The following is a 20,198-nucleotide window of genomic DNA, read 5'->3' on the forward strand; positions in this document are numbered from 1 at the left end:
CAATGAAGATGATGAAGCCTAACAAACTAAACTCTCAATTCATCTGTCAATTTGCATAAGTGTGTGTGCGTGCGAGAGGGGATTAGAGAAAGCGGGAATTATACGAATTAGAGAAAATACACACATCAAATGCAAGCAGAAAGAAAAACATGGTCATAAAAAAACACATTAGTAATAAGTTCCTCAAACAGCTTTCTGAATTGCCAAAGGCACCAAAACATTTTGAAGATTGTTCCACAAATAAGGTGCAAGAACTAAAATTGTATTTATCTAACTCAGTAGAGACCAAAGGAATTTCCAGAGTTATCCATCCCTGACACCCTGTGTGGTAACTTGCACTGTATGTCTAAAGTTTAGTATTGATCTTAGGTACAGTAGGACTTTTTGTAAAAGGGCTTTATAAAACATAGCAATGATCAACCATCAAAGAGGTCCAACCAACTTTCTGGTAGAGAATGCAGTGAGTACAAAAATTGTTGTCTGTAATAAAGAGGTGGTGAGTACTGTGAAAAACTGCATCTAAAGGCGTTAATGAAGTGGCAGCTGCATTCATATAGATGATGTCATTATCGTCTAGGACCAATAAGAATGACAACTGAATAATCCGATTTCTACTATTAGCGAGAGGATAGAAGAAGCCCATTTTTATTCTCAGCTTCTTAAATAACTCCAATATACTTTGTACAGGACAGCTTTTCATCTATCCAGATGCCCAGATATTTGTAAGCAGGGACACAATCAATATGGACACCATCCAAAGTACACATGCTTAAATCATTGAGAACAACAGATACAGTACTTAGTTTAACCTGCATTCAATACTAATTTCAGGTCAATAAAGTTTTTCTGTAATACAATGAAGGCAGACTGTCATTCAGATAGAGCATGGTCAACCATAGGGGCAATAGCATACACAACAGTATCATCGGAATTAAATTGCAGGTTACAATTGTTTTTACAGACTTGTTCAAGTAAACAGGGATTCATTTTAAGGGTCACCACCTTTGTGAAGGGGGAGTACATGGGCAGTCTTCCAAACCTTGGGGATAGTATGAGATATAATCATCAGGTAACGAAATATGGGTTAATTATTCAGCAATCAGGGGGCAGAAAAAAGGGATCAAACATATCAGCCCCAGTGGATTTCTTTTACATCAATCTTTAACAAGGCATTTAGTACATCACAAAGTAAATTGTTGAATACCAATGCTATTATATTATAGTCTTGATATGCACAAAATAACTGCTCCGATTATGGTGCAGAGAGGGAAAAGGGCATTGGTATTATATTTAAGATATATTTAAATTCCAGACTTTTTTAAGCTTTCAACTGTGAAAGAAAATAACAAAACATTACAAATGGAACCATATGTTATTTCTTAAAAGTCTAAGCTATTGGGGGAGGGGATCCCTTTAGGTATAAAATAAATATATATATATAAAAATGAATAGTCTCCATTTTGATAGCCTCCCCTTTCGGACGCTACAGACGTTTTCGTGAGAAGACCGATTTTCGGGATGGGGTCACCTTTCACCGCAAATGTGGAAGTTCGACATCGGCAGATGGGTGGATTGAGACACATCCAATGCAAAAAAACATATCTCTAGCTTAACCTGATGGATTTTGATGAGGATTTTTTTATTATGTTACTTACATTGTACTTGAGTAAAAGTAAAGATACCTAATGGAAAATTACTCAAGTAAAAGTGAAAATTACCCAGTAAAATACTACTTGAGTAAAAGTCTAAAAGTATTTGGTTTTAAATATACTTAAGTATCAAAAGTAAAAGTATAAATAATTTCAAAGTAGTACTTTAAAGTATTTTTTACTTAAGTACTTTACACCACTGCCCACCCGTGCATCAATCAGCTCTAAGGGGTTATTAAAACAACTGTAAAACATCCCAATGTCCCAATGTATCTAGATCAGGATTCATTTTGTACACTTGTATATGTTGCATTCTTTTTACATAGAAGTTAGTGTGTATTAAAAAACACATTTTTCTTGATTTGATTAAATATCTGGAACAATTCTTTTCCTTGTCATTGCTTTAAAAAACATGGAGAGACCATTTTTGTCATGGCTGTTATTTAAACTCACTTACATTAATCTAATCTGTCTGGGGATAATTGGGCATAATAACATCCTGTCTTTGTGATTGGCCTTAGACTATAACATACATGTTGAAAGGAGGGCTGGGTATGCATAAGCCAGTAAATTATAACAGTGATATTTAGGGACATAATTAGACAATATTGACCTCCCCACCTGTTCAAGTTGATACATTTCCATTTGTCCCATGTGTTGGACCAGTGTGCTTGCTCCCAGAAAGCTCCAATGTAACTACTTCCCAAATAGGGTTACTGGCTTCTGATATTTGAAGAAAAATATGTATAAATGTATACATTTTACTGAAGGGATACAGGGCATACCTGGTTGTCAGTAGTTACCACATCCACAAAGTCAATAAATGTAATCAAACATTTGCTTTTTCGTCTTAATGTAAGGTTAGACATAAGGTTAGCAATGTGGTTAAGATTATGGTTATGTTTAAAATCAGATTTTAAGAAGATACATTTTTAAATATGCATGGTTTAGCCATAAATATGACTCTGTGGATGTGGTAACTAGTGACGACCGTCATCCCTTCGTTCTATGACGTTATAGCACAGCTGTAGTTTTTCCTGAAGTGTGATTGGTTCCCCTTATATGTGAATGACAGCAGTCAAGATGGCGGACGGCAATAGAGAAAAGTGATGAGGACAGGACAACAAATGATACAACTAGCCTAAATTTAGACATTCAATATCTTATAATTATACTCACTGTTTACCGGATATTTGCGAAAACGTTGCGAATTAATCAGACTTGTGTGGAAGGAGCGCAGAACCTAGTTTGCGCATATGTTAAAGATTTAGGTAGCTAGCCAGCTGCTAACGTTATCTGCGGAAGAAGAGGCACGTTGCAGCCAAAAAACAAGCACTGTTTTTGAGCTGATTGCGTGGTAGACTTTTGTAAATTCGGTCACCGATTATAATACCTATAACGCAAGGTAACGTTAGCTTGGCATAAACAGCGTTGCGTTCTCCGATTTGGGCTTGCTAGATAAAAAAAAAAATAGCTAATCGAGTTCGCTATCTAGCTAGCGTCAACTGAGTGAGGATTTTTTTTTTTTTACTGACGACATGGCTCACTCCCCGGTTCAGAGTGGCATTCCGGGGATGCAGGTAAGTTATTTCACCGTCCTTTCAGCTCATCAAGTGGTTGGTCTCCTTACATTTCGTTGCAATACTTTAAGCGTTTAGCATACTCCCTAGCTACTGTAACGTCGTTACTGACTCAAGGAAGTCGACTTTATTATTGATATTGTCACACCCACACTAGCTAGTTTTAACTCGTTTCTTTATTTACCAGCTAGTCCACTATGGCAAGACATAAGGTATTAATGAGGCCGCTCTATTTAGTCATATGAATGTTGAGCAGAGATGTGGCTATATTTGCCCCATGTTGCAGCATGTCTCTGCCAGTGCTGCTGTTAAGTCCTTCAGAATCCAAGAGTAGAATACTTAAATATCCCTTTAATACTAAGACATTTTACCAAACCGCCAACTCCTTTTCTTTATATCTGAACGGTATTATCAAATATCAAATTCAAAACTTTTCTGCCAAACCACCTAGTAATTATTTCAGCGAAGTTCTACCTACACGCTTTAGTATTCCCGAACTGACAAGTTAAACATCTGTCGTTCTGCCCCTGTCCCTAGGCCGTAATTGAAAATAATAATTTGTTCTTAATTAACTGACTTGCCTAGTTAAATAACGGTAAAGTAAGAAACGTAGCAGCAATGCTGAGGTGGCATACACTAAAGTCTTGGTTGCTAGGCAGCGCCTCGTTACCATACTCCTGGCAGTTCTAAACTTTGCGAGGCATGTCACTTCGCCCATCACTAAGCAGTGGTGTTAAAATACTTTAAAGTACTACTTCAGTCGTTTTTTTGTGATATCTGTACTTTACTATTTCAATTTGACAACATTTACTTCACTACATTCCTAAATAAAATGTACTTTTTACGCCATACATTTTTCCTGACAAACAAAAGTACATTTACTCACTTATCAAGAGAACATCCCTGGTCATCCCTATTGCCTCTGATCTGGCGTACTCACTAAACACAAATGCTTTGTTTGTAAATTATGTCAGTGTTGGAGTGTGCCCCTGGCTATCTGTAAATAAATAAAAAAACAAGGAAATGGCGCAATCTACTTAATATAAAGAATTTGAAATTATTTTTACTTTTGATACTTAAGGATATTTTAAACCAAATGCGTTTATACTTACGTAGTATTTTACTGGGTGACTTTTACATTAATAGAAAATGACTTGAGTATCTTTACTTTGAATCAAGTTTGACAATTGGGTACTTGTTCCACCATTGCTACTACACGTGCACTGTTTTCTTAACTTCAACTGGATGGCTCCATAAAGAATTACTGTGGGAAAAATATAACTGAATAAGGTAAAGATTGGGGAAAAACGAGGCTAATGCCATTAATATAAGGCATGTATCAAATAGTTTCTTACTGAAACTCCCAAACTCAATCAATCCTTGTAATACGTTTGAAACAATAGGCTATATACCCATATGTGGTCAGTTAGATGATCATTTCAGAACTGTTTTGATTGGGACAGCTCCATCACACTGCGTAAGACAAGCGTGGGGACTCACCTTGATAAATCAATCCATGTCAGATTGTTTTCAATTAATTTCCGTTTGGATATTGGTTAGGCTCAAATTCAAATCAAATGTCACGTCCACTACAGCCCCTTACTGTGAAATGCTTACTTACAAGCCCTTAACCAACGATGCAGTTTTAAGAAAAATATTTACTAAATAAACTAAAGTGAAAAATGAAAGAGCAACAATAAAATAACAATAAGGATGCAATATACAGGGGTGGCAGGTAGCCTAGTGAAAGAGCTTTGGGCCAGTAACTGAAAGGTTGCTTGGATCGAATCCCTGAGCTGACAAGGTAAAAATATGTTGTTCTTCCCCTGAACAAGGCAGTTAACCCACCGTTCCTGAGCCGTCATTGTAAATACGAAGTCGCGTAATTAAATAAAAAAATACAGGGGGTGCTGGTACCGAGTCAATGTGCGGGGGTACAGGTTAGTCAAGGTAATATGTAGGTAGGGGTAAAATGACTATGCATAGATAATAAACAGCGAGTAGTAGAAGCAGCAGTATAGTCCAGGTAGCCATTTGATTAGCTGTTAAGCAGTCTTATGGCTTGGTGGTAGAAGCCTTGTGGACCTAGACATGGCTCCCCGGTACCGCTTGCCGTTCGGGTGCAGAGAGAAGTCTATGGCTAGGGTGGCTGGAGTATATGGCAATTTTTTTAGGGCCTTCCTCTGACACGCCGGGTATAGAGGTCCTGGGTGGCAGGAAACTTGGCCCCAGTAGATGTACTGGGCCGTAGGCACTACCGTCTGTAGGGCCTTGCGGTCGGAGGCTGAGCAGTTGCCATACCAGGCGGTGATGAAACCAGTCAGGTTGCTCTCGATGGTGCAGCTGTAGAAATTTGAGGATCTGAGGGGGAATTGGTGATGTCGTGTCCTTCACAACTGTCTTGGAGTGTTTGGATCATGATAGTTTGTTGATGTGGACACCAAGGAACTTGAAGCTCTCAACCTGCTCCACTACAGCCCCGTCGATGAATGCGGGTGTGCGGTGCCCTCTTTTTCCTGTAGTCCACGATCATCTCCTTTGTCTTGATCACATTGAGGGAGAGGTTGTATTCCTGGCACCACACTTCCAGGTATCTGAGCTCCTCCCTATAGGCTGTCTCATCGTTGTTGGTGATCAGGCCTACCGCTGTTGTCATCGGCAAACTTAATGATGGTGTTGGACTCGTGTCTGGCCGTGCAGTAATGAGTGAACAGGGAGTACAGGAGGGGACTGAGCACTTACCCCTGAGGGGCCCCTGTGTTGAGCATCAGCGTGGCGGATGTGGTGTTACCTACCCTTACCATCAGGAAGTGCAGGACCCAGTTGCAGAGGGAGGGGTTTAGTCCCAGGGTCTTTAGCTTAGTGATGAGCTTTGTGGGCACTATGGTGTTTTTCACTAAATGTAATCCATAGAAGGGTCCTTCTAGAGGAAGGATTGTTGATTTATATTTTACATTTGTATCTTAACTTTAAAAGCAGAAATCCCACTGGAACTTTGCTAGGCCCCTAGAGAATATTATGTTCAAGAATATATTTACAAATTTGCCAAATCAAAAATGGTATTTTATCGGAATCGTCCGATATTAGTTAAAAATGCCAGCATCGGCCCGATGTCAAGTTAAATGCCGACGACGTCGGTTTTGCACAAAGCTGACGTGCATACCTATAATAACGTAGGTAGATGACGTCATGACGCCACAAAAAATACAGTGCTACACAGAACAAAAGTAGAAAAATACTAAGTGCACTTCCAACAACTGAACAAGTTCAAGTCGAGCAGTCATTTGAAAGAGTAAGAACATTTCAGCAAGACAACTCAAAGGTGAAATCCATTAACGCCAAACTCATGGAGTTCATTGCCCTTGACAAGCAACCATTCTCTGTCATGCATGATGATGGCTTTTGCCGACTGGTCGAGCACCGGTACACACTACCAAGTAGGCGCTAGTTTTCAGATGTAGCCCTACCGGAGTTACACAGTATTGTTGAAACGCACATCCGTGAGCTATGGGCGTCGCTGCTATTAGCTTCTCGACTGACATTTGGACCAGCGGCGTCTGCCCCATGAGCATGCTGAGTCTGACAGCACAATGGGTCGACGAGGATTTCCTACTGAGGAAAGCCGTATTGCCGTATTGCATGCTCAAAAATGTGTTTGTTCTTGTTCTCATACTGCCGCAGCCATTTCAATGGCATTTGAGAACATGTTTGAAACTTGGAAACATGAACACACTCCTAGCTCCGTTCGAACAACTGACTTGAGAAATAAGCTAATCGTCTGCGGCAGACGTGATACTATCTGTCATGGCATTGAAATGCCTGCTCAAAAAAACTACCGACAGACCATGGGGTTAAAACGTACAAAAGTACTCGAGGCTGTAAACAATCGATTCGGTGGCATTCTCTCTGAGCCTCTCTACTGTGTTGCCATCATGCACGATGCTGGGTACAAAGGCCGCTACTTCGATGCAGACCAGAAACAGGGTTTACGTGAACTGTTACATACGCAGCTGGACCAGATGGAAACAGACAGTGACCATGCGCACAGAGGGAGCTGAAACTTCACTGCTTGACATGTATGATGAAATCCTGGTTGAGAAGGAAATGACTGATCAAATGAACAATGAAACAGCACAGCAAGTAAGTGACATAAATGGATTTGGATTGTTTTACTGGTAATGGGGACATGTGTAAATGCCAACAACTTTTTGTAGTGTGTGTATTCTTTAACTAGGCAAGTAAGTTAAGAACAAATTCTTATTTACAATGACTGCCTACCCCCGCCAAACCCGGACCACGCTGGGCCAATTGTGCGTTGCCCTATGGGATTCCCAATCACGACCGGATGTGATACAGCCTGGATTCGAACCAGGGAATGCAATAACGCCTCTTGCACTGCGATGCACTTCCTTAGAATGCTGCGTCTGTGTTTTTATTAACTATTTAACTGGACTAGAATGCTTAAAATCTAGCAACAAAAAAAAATGTAATATCGGATATCTATATCGGGTTTTTTTGGCAAGGAAAATATCGGAATAGGCCAAAAATGTAATCGGTGCATCTCTAATATTTTCCAATCTTCATACATTAACCATTTGCTGATATTAATTTAAATACTACTCATTACAGAGCAAGTGGTAAAGCTTCATGACACCAGTTCTTGCTTTGTAGCACTTACAGATGAAATATTACGGTGTCTTAAAGGAGGCCTGGGTAGAGCCATAAAGGTCACACATGCTCCAACGTCAATGAATGATTTCTCCATTATGCTTTAATGTCAACAATACTCCAAAGGATCTTCCGTTGATTACGTTTTGTGAAATTCCCCAATATCATGGTCTTGTTCTAGTTTCGTGAGGAATCACCCGCATGATATTGAGGTGTCTGCCATTTTATGAGGCAGTGGAAAGTAAGTCTTTACTTTTTAACAACAACTGCCAGGATATGACTTATCTCGTAAAAGCTAGGTCACTTGGTCTTTCCCCATTCAGACAATGGACATAAGACTGACATTCTCATGGGGGCATCTTGGCATAGCCTTGAGTAGGGCTGTGACAGTCCATGCAATTTTGGATGACTATTATTGGTTAGGCAAATGACCATTGTCATATGTAATTTTACATTTTTGAGGCACATTTTCTCTTCGTCGATGCTCTTGACTTCATGTGCTGCTGCTGCAGGAGGGAGGACATTGTCTGGGAAACCAAACACTCGTTGGCTTGTTTCAGCAAGGACCAAAAGTTTTGTCATGTTGTAAAGGGTCCAGGTAACTGCGGAAAAGGGCTCAATTGCGCAAATGCCTGGCTGCCCAGTTGTCAGTCAGCTGTTCGTTTCACCCATGTTTTTAATTCTAACGATTGCCAGTTATTTAAGTTTCATGACTGTCTTCGTCCATAATTGTTGGTTACACAATTATACGCTAATTGTGCCAGCCCTAGCCTTGCTGCATGAATAGAGTCATGTTTCACCTCCACACTGTCCTCTCCTGAATAGTGGCAACCTGGTTCATGCTGTGTCCATCATGGGCTTGGAGAGCAGGTCCAGAGAGGGTGATATGGGGTTGGGGGCGATGAGCTTCAGCCCTCAGGGTGCGGACTGACTGCAGTGGACCACACAATCGGGTGGTGCAGCTGGTAGAGGATCAAACGCATGCTTTTAGAGGGAGGTTTCGGGCAGCTTTAGCAGTCGTGATAAACCTGCTGACTGTGGGAACAGCAAGTGTTTTTCCAGCATGTGGAATCTGTAGTAACAGTGCCCAGTGTTGTTTTTCCCCATTGTGACCACAAGTCAGACTCAACAGGATGATTTTCACCTGGATGACCACTGCTGTTTTGGGCTTTTGTTTGCCTTGCTTCGTTTTTCTTCACCCCCGCCCCTTTCAGTCTCTTGACTTAAGGCTCTCTTGGAAAGTCAAGTTAATGAGTCCTCTTCCCCTTCTTTGTGGCAGATTTACAACATTCTCTAGGGGGATGTATTGAGCAATGGCTGCACAGGCATTGTTTATCTGGTAAATTAAACTATAATTCTGGTGCAAGCAAATCAAGTCAATCTTCAGAATGTCTCTTAATGGGTATCAAAATGGTATTAGTGTTTAGGAATATGAAATCTTTATGCCTCTATTGAAATTAATTGCACATCGTCCGTCGATTTGTAAAGCGGTATTGTGACTGGGAAATGTTCCTTCACACTATTTTATGCTGCAACAAAAGTGCTTCTGCTTCAGGCAGTTAATCATTGCACTGCATGAAGTATAAAGATGTTATTGGTTCCAACTTTTGGGACTGCAAAACTGACTTCTCCAGATTAACTTGTATTATAGCATTTCATGATCGGCCTAATGAAGCATGAAGAACTGAACGCAGGCTACGCAGCCCTAATACATTTATATTCTAGTCATGTATTAGCAGAGTACGTTGTGCAAAGCCTATATAGTTATTATGTGTCCTTGCACTCACGCGCTACAGGTTCATAAATGCAACTCATAGCTTTAGCGCCTTGAATGAAATCATTATCTTGAAGAGCGAGGCACCTTTGCAACCCGCTAGTGTTGGACAGGCACGCTTTGCATTGAATAGTCAGCCTGGGTAATATTTGGTAACACTTTATTTCACCCCCCCTGTCATAAGGCCTAATGTCATAAAATGAACATAGCAGATCATAAATAGACATGACCGCACTAGGCTAATTTAAATGTACCACGGCGTGCTCCTCTGCAGTGTCAATGTTTATGTTAAGTTTTGTTTCACGTCTACAGTCTGCGTGTTGCCATTTGCTCTAAAAGGGCCTAGCTGGTTTGAAATGCACCATACACATTTTGTTGACCTTGTTAACCCAGATATGAAACTTTATTTGTATTTTTTATTTATTTTTATAAATAGGTAGGGCTGAGACCTGCCAGGGACCTCATGACAGACACATAGGTGCCGATGTGATATGGGACAAGAAAAGAGGGAGCCATGAGAAAACAAGTTTTGATGAGTCATGGAAAAAAGTCCTGAAAAAATTACATGAAATTTAAAAAATGTTGAAGGTTAAAAATAATATTGCAATATTGTCAAAAGGTTATGATATATTGGCAAATATCTATTGTTTTTCCACAGCACAATTTTTTTTTTTTTAGGCCTATGATCTAAACCCAAACAGGCTACAACCAGAAACTTAAAAACCTTTGCTAAATCTCTTGATTGCATGGTCCTTATTTACCTGGGATTGAACCATGCCTGCTCTGCTGTTTTTACTCCAACCCACTTTTGTTTCTTTCCTTCCCTCAGAACTTTAAAGCTGATCCGGAGGAGCTGTTCACCAAGCTGGAGAGAATAGGGAAAGGTTCTTTTGGAGAGGTGTTCAAAGGCATTGACAATCGGACTCAGAAAGTAGTGGCCATTAAGATAATTGACCTTGAGGAGGCAGAGGATGAAATCGAAGACATCCAACAGGAAATTACAGTCCTCAGCCAGTGTGACAGTCCCTTCGTTACCAAGTATTATGGCTCATATCTGAAGGTAACTTGACTCAACCAAATGTAATATCAGAATGCTGTGAGAAAGGATTTAGGCTAGACACAAATTGTCCTTAAAATAATTTGGTGTAGTTTTTTTAAGTATAGTTGTCAGTGGTGGGATGTGTAACAATTGCAGACAACTGTATGTGGGTCAATAAATCATTCATACGGGCAATGGGACAAGGCTCCCATGAATTGTGCCTGAGCATTAGGCCTATGGCATGGATTGGCTCTGGTGCTGACGAACAGAACACACAAGCATACATCACACTTCCCTTCACATTGGTCTATATTACCTTCAATGCATGTCATGCAAAGAAAGGAACACTATGAAAAAGCAAGAGACATTGAGCATCCTGTGTTGACTTGATTGTGAGAGATTGCATCATTTCCTGGCCTCGGTTGCTGTCAACCATAAGTTTGAAGTGAATGTGGAGTAGATCCGAGTACTAGTATACTTACATGTGATGGGGCTTAAGTGGCTCTCACAGAGCATGTTGTGTGTTAGTGGTTTACTTAAGGCCAGTGGGGAGAGTGCCAGTGGGCTGTCGGGTCCAGTTGTGCTGATGGATGGATGAAGAGGGAGGGAGGCTAGCGTTGCGTGACTAACAGTGGGGCAGGCAGCAGGTGCTACTCCAGCCCTCGGCGCGCTGGATCACACGGCTCAGACCCCAACATCTGCTCAGAGAGAGCGAGAGAGCCGCCTGACAGCCTTCCAGCTCTGCTCTGGAGAAGCCAGCCAGCTAGCAACAGCCGGGCTCATTCTGCCCATACCCTGTTCAGACAGACAATTAGCCTGTAGCCTAAAGCACTATCAGGCCTTCCAAGGGCGTCCATGCACACTGATCTTATGCCATCTCTGATAAGGTAGGCCAATCATGTAGAACAGGGGTGTCAAACATACGGTCTGTCCCGTGAGGGGATCCAATCTAGCTTGAGGGTGGTTTTGACTTGTGGAAATGATAATGGACCTACGTTTCTTTACTGTGTCCAGCTCGCTAATAATCGCCACATTTTGACAACTAGGAAGTATAACCACAAGGCCTACATTACCTGTCTATAAGGGGGAAATCACTTCCGCAGCATGCACGGCCATTTAGAAACAAAAATGGCCACTCGGGCAGAATGCCCTTCATGACATAGAAGTTATATTATAAATAAACCATATTGCAACCTGTCAACAGAGGTTTCAATTTGGTTCATTGATCTATTATTCAGATATTTCCCCCCTGACTTTCAACCTTTTGGTATAGACGTTTTCTTCTGCGGAGTTGGTCATGTAGTATTTTATATTTGTGCCGGATCATTGCTCTTCCTTATGGGCCGTATGAGTGCATAGGCTACTTCCTAATCTCTCGGGTGTTGTTAGCTGTGAGGGTTTGGGTCAGTGCATGGCTGTATATCTAGTATTGTGTAAGGATCAGCCACCAGCATCTAAAACATAAACTCTTCCACATTGCTACTAGTGAGGAGACACTTCTCAAGACCCCAGGTGACGTGCTCTGTCTGATGGAGGCTATTGAGTGTGTGTAACTCTCATGTCTGCTCTCAGCGTAGGCTTGCTCCCTCCCTAAGACGAAGGGGTTCTTCTCCCATGTGATTGGCTCAGTGCAGGGCTCAGTGCAGGGCCCATTACTTCACCTACTGTTTGATTTGGTTATGGTTTACATATGAAATGCTCTGTCTGCTCCCATACTGAGGATACTTTCTGGTTAGTTAGTATGTCAAGGTGCTGCTGATACACTCTCAAAACAGGCTACATCTCAGACTGGAGTGGTTCCTGCCAGGGAGACTGACTGATTTATGGATCATAAAGTCTGAATGGTCTTGCATTTTGACATTTTGGCCTAACCACTGGACTGGTATGTCTAGAACCTCAGTTAGTATTTATTTGACTTAAGGCTAGCCTCCCTTTTAGAAATGGTGTATAATGCTCTCTCAAGGTTATCGAGTCTGCTATAATAACGTATAGGCCTAAACTGTCCTATTGGATGCCAGGCTTTAGGTCACTACACCTAAGGAAAGCAAAGGGGCTTCAGCCGTACTTCATTTCCTCCTCCAAAGCACATTGTTAATGTGCTGCTTTATTGAACTGCACTTGGTCCAGGCGTCAGTAGGCTGTTATGGCTTCATACCTTAAATGACCTAATTGTCCATTATCTAATATGATCCCTGATGCGGCCAGACTCACTGGGGGAAGGGATGGCTGAAGTGCTTAGCTTAAGCTGCCTTTTAATATGTATGAAAATGGTTGAATTTTTATGAAAGTGGAGGGAGGAGATTAGCGCTGTCTTGATTTTGAGATTTAATTTCCCCTTCCACTCTATTCCAGTATGATGCTAAATTATAACTGTACAGGTTGATCTGTTTTAATGGAGACTCTGTGTAATTTCTAAAACCATTCTCATTTTCAGGATGCAAAATTATGGATTATTATGGAATATTTAGGAGGAGGATCAGCTCTGGATTTGGTAAGTTTCCCTAAGATTGAGGTGATGTAGGCCTACACAATCCAAAGGCTATAATTAAGCAATCCGGCACGAGGAGGTGTGGTATATTGGCCATATAACTGCTGTTCTTATGCACGACGCATCGCGGAGTGCCTGGATACAACCATTAGCAGTGGTTAATTAGCCATAAACCACAAATCCCCGATGTACCTTATTGCTGTTATAAACTGGTTACCAATGTCATTTAAAGCGGTAAAAATAAATGTTTTGTCATACCCATGGTATACGGTCTCATTCCACGGCTGACAGCCAATCAGCATTCAGGGCTGGAACCACCCAGTTTATAATCACATTTCATTCACTGTGCATGCAAGTATCTAACCAAATATTGGTTCAGGAAGACCCTTGACACAAGCCTTCTTTCTGTTTCAGTTGGAGCCGGGTGCCTTGGACGAAACCCAAATTGCCACAATTGTCAGAGAGATCCTGAAGGGGCTTGAGTACCTGCACTCTGAAAAGAAAATCCACCGAGATATTAAAGGTACTGTTAAGAACACTTAGTTTCATCCCTTTAGCAACATATTACATCTTAACATAGTATTGTCTCAGTTTAGATGTCTGGACAACTGTCTAACTTAACTGTGTTTTCCCCCCAGCCGCCAACGTGTTGCTGTCGGAGCAAGGAGACGTGAAGCTGGCAGACTTTGGAGTGGCGGGGCAGTTAACGGACACTCAGATAAAGAGGAACACGTTCGTGGGCACTCCGTTCTGGATGGCACCTGAAGTCATAAAACAGTCTGCGTACGACTCAAAGGTCCGAAATACCACAAGCTCTCTCTCAGGTTCCAGGTTAAGATGAAATGGCAGTTCATAGGTTCATCCACGTGTTATGGAATGTCAACACAGTTTTGAATACTAACTCTGTTTTCCATAATTATCCAATGAGGACGTCCCCCCCCGGTACTGAAATGTGTTGTGTAGAGACATTGCAGGTGTAGCTTCAGCTCTGTGACCTGCTTTGATCACACTGGAAGTCCGTGCACAGTGCAGCACACAGATGGAAATATCACCAGGCACATTAGGAAACGGCCACAACTCGGCACCTTGCGGATTACTAGAAACACCACACTGTCTCATCCCGGGTTGACTATAGTTCCTTAAATGGGCTATTACAGCCTTAGTTGATATAGGCCCACTAAATCGGGCCTTTCTAGTGTGTGTGTGAATGTTGTGTTAATGTGTGAATATAAAATGCCACCCTCCATCTTTTGAGTAAAAATCTGTAGTCGCATCTCAAGAAGTGTTATTTATTACTTATCATCCAGTGACTCGTGCCGTCTGGAGATCAGTTGCATCACCAAACGAGCCCTGTTGGTATTTCCTGTTACGTTTTTGAAGTGTGTAGTGGGAGGAGTGTGACGAATTTGTACTCAAAACGTTCTCCCTTTTTATTGTTGTGTCTCAGGCGGATATCTGGTCGCTAGGCATAACGGCCATAGAGCTAGCCAAAGGAGAGCCGCCCCACTCAGAGCTCCACCCTATGAAGGTCTTATTCCTCATCCCAAAGAACAACCCGCCCACGCTGGAAGGAAACTACTGCAAACCCCTCAAAGAATTCATTGAAGCCTGTTTGAACAAAGAGCCCAGCTTTGTAAGTGGTGTTTGGGGAGAAATTGAGCTCAAATTGCCATTCTGATAATGGTCTTCTTTCTAGAAAGTCGACCCTTTGTACATTATGCAAAGATGCTAATGTAGAGCACATCCAATATTTACACTTGCTTGACACTCTGCGCCTCCTCAGAGGCCAACTGCCAAAGAGCTGCTGAAACACAAGCTGATCGTCCGGCACGCCAAGAAGACATCCTACCTTTCAGAGCTGGTGGACAAGTACAAGAGGTGGAAAGCAGAGCAGTCTCGGGAGGAATCCAGCGACGATGAGTCGGACTCGTAAGTCATTCTCATTTGGTCCCTTCGTCTGTCCTCTAGTGTTGTTCATCAGATCGTGGTCACTCTTTTCTCTGCAATTCACACAGAAGGGGTGGTTTACCAGATTGTGTTTTGGAACAGTTTACTGATACGCTCTTTTTAAAGGTGCGTGCTTCAGACTGTCTCTCCATGTGAGGTTGTCTAAAGGTTGTTGCCGTGTCTTGTCAGGGAGCAGGATGGCCAGGCGTCTGGAGGGAACGACTCTGGGAACGATGACTGGATCTTCAACACCATCAGGGAGAAGGACCCCAAGAAGTTCCAGAACGGAGCCGCCCAGCCTGATGAGCTGGAGAGGAACAAGGTAAGATGACACCTGGTTGAAATAGCAATATAACAAGTCATATGAAAGAGGATTCAAGAGAAAAATGCAACTTAGTTTGGGAGTTTGATTCTCATGGTTATTCTCACCCCAAATGCTGATTTTAAGCATAGTGTATACATAACATCAAGGTTTCTTTATTTATTTTTATTTTTTTTAATATACATCATGTTCTAACTAAAGTAGTTCAGGAAGTGGTTTCTGGGCGTTTTCAATCTCATGTGGTGTCTCTGTTCAGTCTGCTGACCTTACTCTTCTGCTTTTTCTTATTTAACTCTTTCTCTTTGCCATTGTTGTAAAATGAGTGATACTTCCTTTTTCAGGTGCAAGAAAGTCCAAAGAGGTCTTTGTCACAGAGCTTGTCCACTATAATTTCCCCTTTGTTTTCTGAGGTAAGAATGTATTTATGCAAATTTAGGGTATCTTCTGACCTCTTGTGGTGATCCCATTTCTATTTTTATTATTTCACTGAAAGGTATGAGAGAATCTGTCAAGTTAAATTATTCAGTGTCAAACTGTTCTGAGATCTGTGTTGAAGCTTTTGAGGCTACAGCTGCACACCATGCACATATATAGAGCCCCACCGTGGAGGTGTCATAATAACCATAAAACCTAGTGGTCAAACAAGGAAATGGTTCCAATTGTTTTTACACCATTTTTCCCATAGGAGATTTTAGAAACACTTCAAAAACTTCAAATGTTTTGTGTAGGCGTACCCTGGCGTGACGTTTTAATAACCATGTCAATCTCTCTCGGACAAGGTGACCTTTATCAATATATTGGGCTCTATTTACTCTCAGATTTGAAAATGCTAATTACCATCGAAGTAGACTCAATGCAAAATGACAAATCCTTGCAAGCTCCTGCACGTCATCTCAACCTGAAACCTTCGCTGACAGTTATTGTCAATTTTAAACTTGCACAAGACAGTTCACAGATTTGTAAATTTTTAAAGAAATGTTGTCAATTTATTCATTACTACATTTAGCTAACATAAGATCGTTAATCCAGAGATTCCTACCTTTGCCTCGATTCTGCCGTCTTGTCCACATAATCATGCCATTTGTAGTTCTTTATGATGGCCACATTAGCAGCTAATTAGCTTTTCATTTTTGGGGTTTAAATACATGTGAATATATTGATAAAAGTCAGCTTGTCCTAGAGAGATTTACATGGTTATAAAAATGTCACGCCAGGATGAGCGTACACGTAAAACGCCATTTATTTGAAGTGTTTTGAAAATCCCGTATGGTGGAAATACAATTGGAACAATTTCCCTATTTAACCCCTAGGTTTTATGGGTATTATGACTTATACTGTGGTTCTCTATTAGGATGATCCAGTAAACCATGTGTCAAACTCATTCCACAGAGGGCCAAGTGTCTTAGGGTTTTTGCTCCTCACTCGTACTTGATTGAAGAGCACTAATTAGTAAACTCCCCTCACCTGCTTGTCTAGGTGTTAATTGAAAGAAAAAAACAAACCCGCAGACACTAGGCCCTACATGGAATGAGTTTGACAACCCTGCAGTAAACGGTCTCTCCTTCCCGTGCAGTTAAAAGAGAAGCAGGTTGAGGCGACCAATGGCAAGCCAGAGGCTGTAGATGAGTTGAGGGAGGCCATTTTCCTGGCAGAAGAGTCATATCCTGGCATCTCTGACTCCCTGGTGTCTGAACTAGTGCAGAGACTACAGAGGTAATGGCAATACCATCATTGCCACCATTATTGGATTTAGGTTATAGCTTCAAGTTTTCTGCTCATACATTTTCATTTTATTCCAGCATTCGGGTGCAGACCTGTTGTTTCTCACACCTCCATTCCAAGCTACGTCTTCCCATTTTTAATTCCCCCTTTGCTTCTGCAGGTTCTCTCTACCCGGGGCCGCCGCCTCTCAGTAAGACCTGCTGTGTCCAGCAACCATCCACCTCCCACCCATAGCAGCAGTCAGTCCATGGCCTCTGACATCAATAGCCAAGATGAAGTCTCCCAGGAAGTTCTCATCACTCATTCACCTAAAGCAAAACCTCGACCCACTTTATCTCTACTTGTCCACGCCAACATATTGTCACATTGGGGACAGTCAGTGGCTAGTTGATAAGCTGTCACCTTAACTTCCACCTGCTGTAAGACATCTTAGTCTCATTAACTCCAACATGAGTGCAGTTTATTTTAAGGGGGTCATTCACAATTCTTCTAAAAGAACCATTGATTAAAAGAAGTTGGTGTGGATTATTCCGAAATGTCTATCTGCAGCCTTGGGAGTATGTAACTTTCTTTAGTTGTGCGAGTCAGTGTGTGCGAGCGCATGTGAGCATCTCCCTTGATATCCTGTGAAATGTGCGGTGGAGATTTGAAGCATTCGTTTTGAAAACTCAGGTGTCCTGCTTTAAGTGGATGGGGTCCTCTGGGAGATGGAGAGAGCTCTGTTGGGTGGCTGTACAAACTTGTAAATAGGCACATTTTTACAGATATTGAGAAATAATGGCGTGTACGCAAAGGAATCACTGTGTACAAATGGCCAAATGCTTCTGTAGATACATTCTGTTAGAAAAGGTAAATATTTAAAAGACATAAATGGCCATAACTGAGATTGCCTTGCCTTTATTACTTGTTCTTTTGTATTTCAATCTTTGATTCCCTCTTGTTTTAATACATTTTTCGAGGACACCCATCCATTCAATGGCTGCCCCCCCTGTCCTGTTTTTATGTTGATTGGGTACCGATGTTACCTAAATGCTCTTTGACCTTTTTGAATTCACTATGTTATGGCTGTCATTGCAATGCGGTGGAGACCATAGAAACACAACCTGTCTAGCTGGATCACATCTAATCCTCTCCAGTCGACACACTGGATGCTGTGTTCCCAGCTTCATCTTCATGAGGCCACATGGATTTATGATGAGATGATGGTTGGATTGTTCCTCTGTCCATCACTTGTGTTAGATAAGCGCTTTTAGTTTAGCTCTATGGAAGGTTCCCCTGCCCTCTCCTTTTAACATAGCAGTAACTTCAACTACTTAATCCTCAACAGACAAGTCTTCCTGGGAGCTGCAGTGGTACAATCGATTCCCTCTGTACCAACCGCTTGAATTGCACTTGGAAAATAAATGCCTTTTTATTGTAGACAAAGTAGCCATAGACGGTAGCATGAGAATTCTTGTATAGGTTATGTGTCATGCTACATAAGGTCTGTCTACCTGAAGCAGCACAGCTTTGAGAACAGCAGAACCGATATGATCTCCTGTAAATTGGATTTACACACACACAGGGTTTAGTTGAAACGGATTGCAGAAGTGCGTTTAGTATATTCATACTAGTTGACGTCGCTGCTCATAGATCTAAAAAAGTAGCAGAAAGCCAGCAGCCATTAGGAAACATACTGCACTTCCCTGCTGCTACAGACTCAGTGTAGTTTGAAATGAATGTGCATGAAAAAATAGCTCCTGTGAATTGAACCGCACAGTATGCGTTGTAGCATACGACAGGACTTTGAACATGATGTCCTGGACCTTGAGTGTTAAAAGCCTTAGCATCTTTGGCGAGAGTGGAGTGCAGAGTCACAGCTTTAAAAAGATTTGAGCCAAGCCTCTTTTTTTTGGTAAATTTTGGCCTTTTTGTAATTGGTAGAAATATCAATACATGTATGCAGCAGTGCTTCAAATAAACAAATCGTGGCAAGGTGTTTAACTTTGAATCCCATTCTATCGCAGCATGGACAAATTAACGATTGACCTGCATTTAAATTAAAAAATATATAATAGTTTTAGTTGCATATTTTACATGGTGTTAAATCCTATAAAGCACACCAATTCAGAAGTATGTACAGTGGGGGCTCCTATGGGATTTCAACAGCTACTGGGAACCTTTTATATTAGTGTTCAGACCAATTTTAGCTGTCCACTTTCCCTCTGAGTTTGGGCATTTGGGTTTGGAATTATCTTGCTTTATTAGTCCAAATTTAACTTGCAATCACATCCATCTAAGTTGTAAGTAGCCTATTATAAAAATTATTTAATGTAAACCACCCCCCCCCTTCATTATCAAATCTTTCCTCTGACTTCTGTCTCCTGCTAGTAGGATTTGTAGGAATGGACTAGACCGCATGTTGTAGTTAATAAAGGAGGTACATCATGCATTTTCATTTTGGACTATACAAAATATTCCCACATTAACATATTCCAAATAGTTGCCATTTACCCCATTTATTCTATTGAACTGTTTGCCAACATTTGACTGGACCCCTGAATCTATTTCAATTTTCCCCCTTTTGTCACATGTATGTAGACACACCTTTTTTGTTGTAATTTGCACCTTGTGGAGACTGTCCAGTTTATCTGTTGCACTTTGTAAGCGTTTCTTCAGGATTCAAGAAAACAATTGGTACTTGAGGCTGTAGTTCTTTTTTCGTTGTCATTTGTTAATTGATTACTACTGTACCTTTTTGAGTATGGCAATAAAGCAGAGGTCATCAGGTCACATTTCTCAGCGCAGGTATATTCTATGGAACAAGAATATTTTTCTAACTAAAGAGCAGTATTATAGTATAGAATAAAACCATTATTGTCCTGTTATTAATGATAGTTATCACAAAGTTGACATTTCATTTTCTGTAACATTGCTGACCGTTTATAGTCCTGTTTATAATCCTTGCTTATGTCACTCAAACACCAAGGTATTGGACTCTTTATAAGCTTTCAAGTGATTAAGAAAAAT

General features: G+C 41.2%; 1 protein-coding gene across 1 annotated transcript; it reads left to right on the forward strand.

Annotated features, from left to right (window-relative positions):
* Window positions 1-2,707: 2,707 nt before the first annotated feature.
* On the forward strand, window positions 2,708-19,961 carry LOC118367032 (serine/threonine-protein kinase 24-like). Its single transcript, XM_035749989.2, has 11 exons — window positions 2,708-3,229; window positions 10,501-10,731; window positions 13,145-13,201; window positions 13,613-13,721; window positions 13,837-13,994; window positions 14,646-14,831; window positions 14,982-15,127; window positions 15,335-15,467; window positions 15,809-15,877; window positions 17,041-17,180; window positions 17,350-19,961. The coding sequence occupies exons 1-11, from the start codon at window positions 3,188-3,190 to the stop codon at window positions 17,381-17,383; spliced, it is 1,305 nt and encodes a 434-aa protein (XP_035605882.1). The 5' UTR covers window positions 2,708-3,187; the 3' UTR covers window positions 17,384-19,961.
* Window positions 19,962-20,198: the final 237 nt, after the last annotated feature.

Source organism: Oncorhynchus keta, chromosome 34 (assembly GCF_023373465.1).
Source record: "Oncorhynchus keta strain PuntledgeMale-10-30-2019 chromosome 34, Oket_V2, whole genome shotgun sequence".
Lineage (NCBI taxonomy): Eukaryota > Metazoa > Chordata > Actinopteri > Salmoniformes > Salmonidae > Oncorhynchus > Oncorhynchus keta.